This window comes from Mya arenaria, chromosome 12 (assembly GCF_026914265.1).
Source record: "Mya arenaria isolate MELC-2E11 chromosome 12, ASM2691426v1".
In the NCBI taxonomy this organism is placed as follows: domain Eukaryota; kingdom Metazoa; phylum Mollusca; class Bivalvia; order Myida; family Myidae; genus Mya; species Mya arenaria.
The window spans coordinates 25,335,861-25,341,076 of NC_069133.1; the positions used below are offsets into that span (position 1 = coordinate 25,335,861).

The window sequence follows — 5,216 nt, forward strand, 5'->3', positions numbered from 1 at the left end:
TAAAAGGATTTGGAGCGTGATTTTTTTTGTTTTTTTTTAAGAAAGATTTGCATCTGCTGGAGATATATGTTGCAATGAAAGAAACGGTGATTTGACCTCATTGACGAACTGGACGTATGGGACTATGTGTACTTATGGTTGTGTGATTCATTGAATCTACAGGGATGTCTTCGTACTAAAACGTCTGTACATCTGACTTTCGATGAAGATAAGAATATTCTTTGTTTGAAAACGGGAAATAATTCGGACCCTCTGACGTTTAAAGAAATGGTTGGAGGGATGAAACAGTTTCGAAATAATTGTGTATTTCAGGAGGTTTTCATCCTGTAAAAAACTGTGAGTCTATATGCTGCTCTAGCCGTTACTTTATCGTTTGCAAACAAAATTCCCGAATCTGCTTTTCGACTGATGCAAGTTGTGTTGCTCCAGGGATAATTTTGAGTGCCTTAAGATGGACATGCTCACGTAAGGCTCCATATCGCAATCTCCAATCCTCGTATTTCAAAGTTGATCTTTGTTTTGTATGTTAGCTGGTTTAAGTAAACAACTAACTCCAGTTAGAAGACAACATTTTATTAGTTCTTAACAGCATGGATGCTACAATCAGAGTGCCTACATGTATGAATGGTCAAGTGTATTCTGAACAGAGAGACTGCTATTGGCTAGTGGGCGATACACCTTTACTACAGTGGGTTGGGCTTATCAGTAATTGGCAGCTAGTCCAATTATGTAACATCTCTCTTTCTTTGAAGTAGGGTTCTCACAGTCAGTACTGGAGTTCACAGCTTGTAGTAATTTGCTAAGTTCCTATGTCAATAAATGCACAGCTTGACTTATCCATTTTATGACTGCATAGTTTATATTACATGTCTTGTGGTTTTCTGCTAATGTAAGAACACTCTCTATTATATCTAAAATCTAACAAGAATTAAACATATAAACATGAAAAAGTAGTTCCTGAAAACATTGTTTACATAGTCAATACAGCATGTATTTACAATGAAAGTTTCTGAGGCATTTTGACATTCCGACCCGATCTCGTTGTATAATAAACCCTATCATCAGATGTCTGACAATGGCTATCTGAAATGGTCTGTGCTTGTGAGTTGACAGGTATTTCAACTGAAGGGGAATTAAATGTTTCCTCTGATACTTGTGGCTGTACTGTATTACCTAGAGAAGATGACTTTTCTGTAGCAGGACAAGGTATTGGGCTAGGATTTAGATCAGAGGTGGATGGATTTGACTGATAAGATTGACCATTGGTGGGAAAAGGTTTCTCATTAGTTTTTAAAAGATGTTGCCTGTTTCTTCTGTATAATCCTTCGTTCTCTGTTTTGACAACATATGACCTATTGTTAACCCTTTTTTCTACTACAGCAGGTAACCAACGTTTTCCTTGCCTTACCCTTACACTTTCACCTATTTCAAGAGATCTGAGTGGCTTAGCAGACTGGTCATGATAAAACTTTGACTTTTGTTTGGAAATATGCATTTTGTCTTTAACAGTCTGCATATCATGTACTCGTGGCTTAAGTTGTTTGTCTACTAATGGCAGTGTTGACCTTAACTGTCTGCTCATTAAGAGCTGTGCAGGGGATTGACCACATTGTAATGGGGCATTGCGATACTCTAACAGTGCTAGGTATGGGTCATTTCCTGCCTGTTTTGTTTTTGTGAACAGAGACTTAATTGTCTTGACGGTAATTTCAGCAAGTCCATTACCCGAGGAGTGACCTGGGGAAGATGTTATGTGTTTGAAATCGTACTGTTCTGCAAATTTGTTGAACTCTAAAGAGTCATAGCATGGTCCATTATCAGATCGTAAAACTTCTGGGATGCCGTGACGGTGAAGTAACCTTTCAATTTATCAATCACTGTGACTGACCTTGAGTTTGGGAGCATGCTAACCTCAAAATATCTGCTGTATGCATCTACCAGCAAGACATAATCAGAATTGTTCCAGTGGAACAGATCTGTGGCACAGATTTGCCATGGTCTATCGGGCACTTTGCTAGGTTGCAGGGGTTCCTTTTGATTTGAACACCTGTGTTCTAGGCAAATTGGGCAATTTAGCACTAGTGATTTTATCTCTGAAGACATATTTGGCCAAAACAGAACCTCGCGTGCGCGTTGTGTGCATTTCTCTACACCAAAGTGACCTTCATGAATCTTTTCCAACATTAAGGGTCTGATTTCCTTGGGAATAAGGATTTTGTTTCCTTTCAGTATAATGCCATCAACTACTGACAATTCATCCCTAAAGTTCCAAAATTCAAGAAGCGTGCTGGGGCATTGTGGTCTGTCATTTGACCATCCTTCAAGAATAACCTTTGCAAGTAATTGCATTTGAGAATCTGACTCTGTGGCAGTCCTTATCAGCTCCATTTTCTGATCACTTACAGGTAAATTTGACATGACAGCGTGTACATGCACGTCTAAACCTTCTGCAATTTCTGGGTATGTGTCAGGTAAATATTTGCGAGACAGCGTGTCTGCTAGAGGAATTTGTTTACCTGGGACAAATATCAATTCTACATCGTATTTCTGCAACTGTAACAGCAAACGTTGCAAACGTGGGGGTGCACAATGCAAGCCTTTTTTCCAAATTGCCAACAGTGGTTTATGATCGCTCTGACATTTGATTCGTTTACCATATACGTACTGGTGAAACCTTTTGCAACCAAAGAAAATGGCATATAGCTCTTTCGTTATCTGAGCATAGTTAACCTCTGTTTTAGTGAGAGATTTCGAAGCAAAACTGACTGGTTTCTCATCTTGCATGAGAACTGCAGCAAGGCCATATTTGGAAGCATCAACCTGTAGAGTTATTTCCTTTTTGGGGTCAAAGTAAGCTAATACAGGACCTGGACTCTGAGTTATGACATTTTTGACTTTCTGAAATGCTTCCTGTTGGGGCATATCCCATACAAATTCTACATCCTTAGAAAGTAGTTGCCTTAAGGGCAGTGTGATTTCAGAGAGTTTGGGTGCAAACCTTTGAAGGTATGTGACCATTCCCAAAACAGTTTGTAGTTCTGATTTTGAATTTGGTGGTGGCATGTCCTGTATGGCCTTGACTTTTGCAGGATCCATTTTTAGTCCCTCAGAGCTGAGAATGTGACCAAAGAAGGGGATTTCGCTCTTGCCTATATCGGTCTTATCTGCATTAAGTTTTATACCCATTTCACGACATCTCGTCATGAGCATGTCAAAATTGCGGTCGTGATCTGCATGATCCTTACCAAAAACGACAATATCGTCAACAATTGTCCTAACACCTGGCAAATTTTCAAGACAATGGTCCATTTTTTCTTGGAACAAATCATTTGCGTTATTCAGGCCAAATGGTAACCGCAAGAAACGATACCTGCCAAAGGGGCTGTTGAATGTTGTCAGGTATGAAGCCTTTTCTGTGAGCTTAATTGACCAATAACCACTGCGAGCATCAAGCTTTGAGAAAATGGTTGCATTTGACAACTCTGGCAATATGTCATCAAGCGTCTTGTTTGGATAGTGTGGTCTCCTGATTGCTTCATTGAGGTCTTTTGGATCTAAGCATATCCTTAAAGAACCGTTTGCTTTTTCTACAGTGACCAAACTGTTTACCCAGTCTGTAGGTTCAGTGACTTTGCAAGTGACATTTAGATGTTCCATGCGATCAAGTTCTACCTTGAGTTTGTCTTTAATTGCGACAGGGACTTTGCGAGGTGGGTGAACTACAGGTAAGACGTTTTCATGCAAGTGAATTTCACATTCACCTGGCAACTGACCAATACCTTCGAAAACGTCTGCGTATTTCGAGAGGACTTTATCCTTTGTGAGAGGTGTGTGATTTACATTATCTTTGCTTGGGGTACTAGAATTCATTGCAAGTACAAGATTTATCAGATTCATTCTCAAACATGTCTGTAAGCCTAATATGGGGCTTGAACCTGATTTAACTATGTAAAACTCTTCATTGTAAGTTTGACCATTGTACTTACAAGGTATGGTTATGTAACCTTCCACGCATAGTGGTTTGCCATCATAAGCAGTGAGGCGTTTCTGAGCTTGTCGTAATGGACCCTTTAAGCTTAGTTTCAAGTACAGTGACTTTGGGAGGACATTAACTTGCGCACCTGTGTCAATTTTCATGTCTATTATGGATGTGCCTACTTTTACTTTGGCAAATGCTTGGTTTGACAATGAGTCGTGTTCAATGCTATTTACAAAGAAATCATTCTGAGAGTAACAATCGAGATCAGTTCTTATATCAAAATTGTTTACCTCATTGACCTTCTTGCTGTCATTGTCCTTCTTGCGACACATTTTTGCGAAGTGATTCAGTCTATTGCAGTAAAGACACACTTTTCCCTTGGCAGGGCAGTAGTCTTTCCTTTGGTGTTTGTTACCACAATTGTCACATATTTGAATGTTAGTCCTTGCACTTTGTCCATATCCCACTTCTGACACCATGTTTTGTATGTTAGCTGGTTTAAGTAAACAACTAACTCCAGTTAGAAGACAACATTTTATTAGTTCTTAACAGCATGGATGCTACAATCAGAGTGCCTACATGTATGAATGGTCAAGTGTATTCTGAACAGAGAGACTGCTATTGGCTAGTGGGCGATACACCTTTACTACAGTGGGTTGGGCTTATCAGTAATTGGCAGCTAGTCCAATTATGTAACAATCTTATGCAGGGGTGGCTTCAGAATTTGACGTTAGAGGGAGCGCGCTTAAGATGAGCACCTTTGGTCTGCACGCCAATTGCAAAGTGGGTGGAGCTGGCGGTCATCCACTACCGTGGAATGCATAATTTCTCTACCATATTAAAATGAAATATTTTTTTTGGCAATAATAGCTTGATACTTTTCATTATTTATTCCTGTCAAGAATAGATTTTAATGATCTCAAAGCGTGAACTGTTTTTATTGGTATAATTATGTTTAGTGTGTATCCTTTACCATGCTTTTATATGGAGATTCGTGTTATTTATTTTGAAGACAGTATTTACAAATTTAAAATAACAAGACAACACTCTCACGTAAAATCGTGCCAACGAGAGTGATTAATATATGTAATGTTGTAATAACTTCTTTCACAATCGTTGTAAAATAGATATGTTTAGGAGGAAAATTGGTCCTGATTTGCCGTTCAATTCTTGCCCGTTTTGAGCAAATGTCAATGGAGTATATAAAGGACGTTATGACTAAATCTTGGCACAAAGG

At 39.0% G+C, this 5,216-nt stretch overlaps 1 protein-coding gene across 1 annotated transcript; it reads right to left on the bottom strand.

The window, feature by feature from the left end:
• Positions 1-1,791: 1,791 nt before the first annotated feature.
• On the bottom strand, positions 1,792-4,458 carry LOC128210570 (uncharacterized protein K02A2.6-like). The gene has a single exon (XM_052914921.1). The coding sequence runs from the start codon at positions 4,456-4,458 to the stop codon at positions 1,792-1,794; it is 2,667 nt and encodes an 888-aa protein (XP_052770881.1).
• Between the last annotated feature and the right edge of the window lie 758 nt (positions 4,459-5,216).

Coding starts and splice junctions, on each gene's coding strand:
- LOC128210570 (XM_052914921.1), bottom strand. CDS start 4,458: ATGGTGTCAGAAGTGGGATATGGACAAAGTGCAAGGACTAACATTCAA.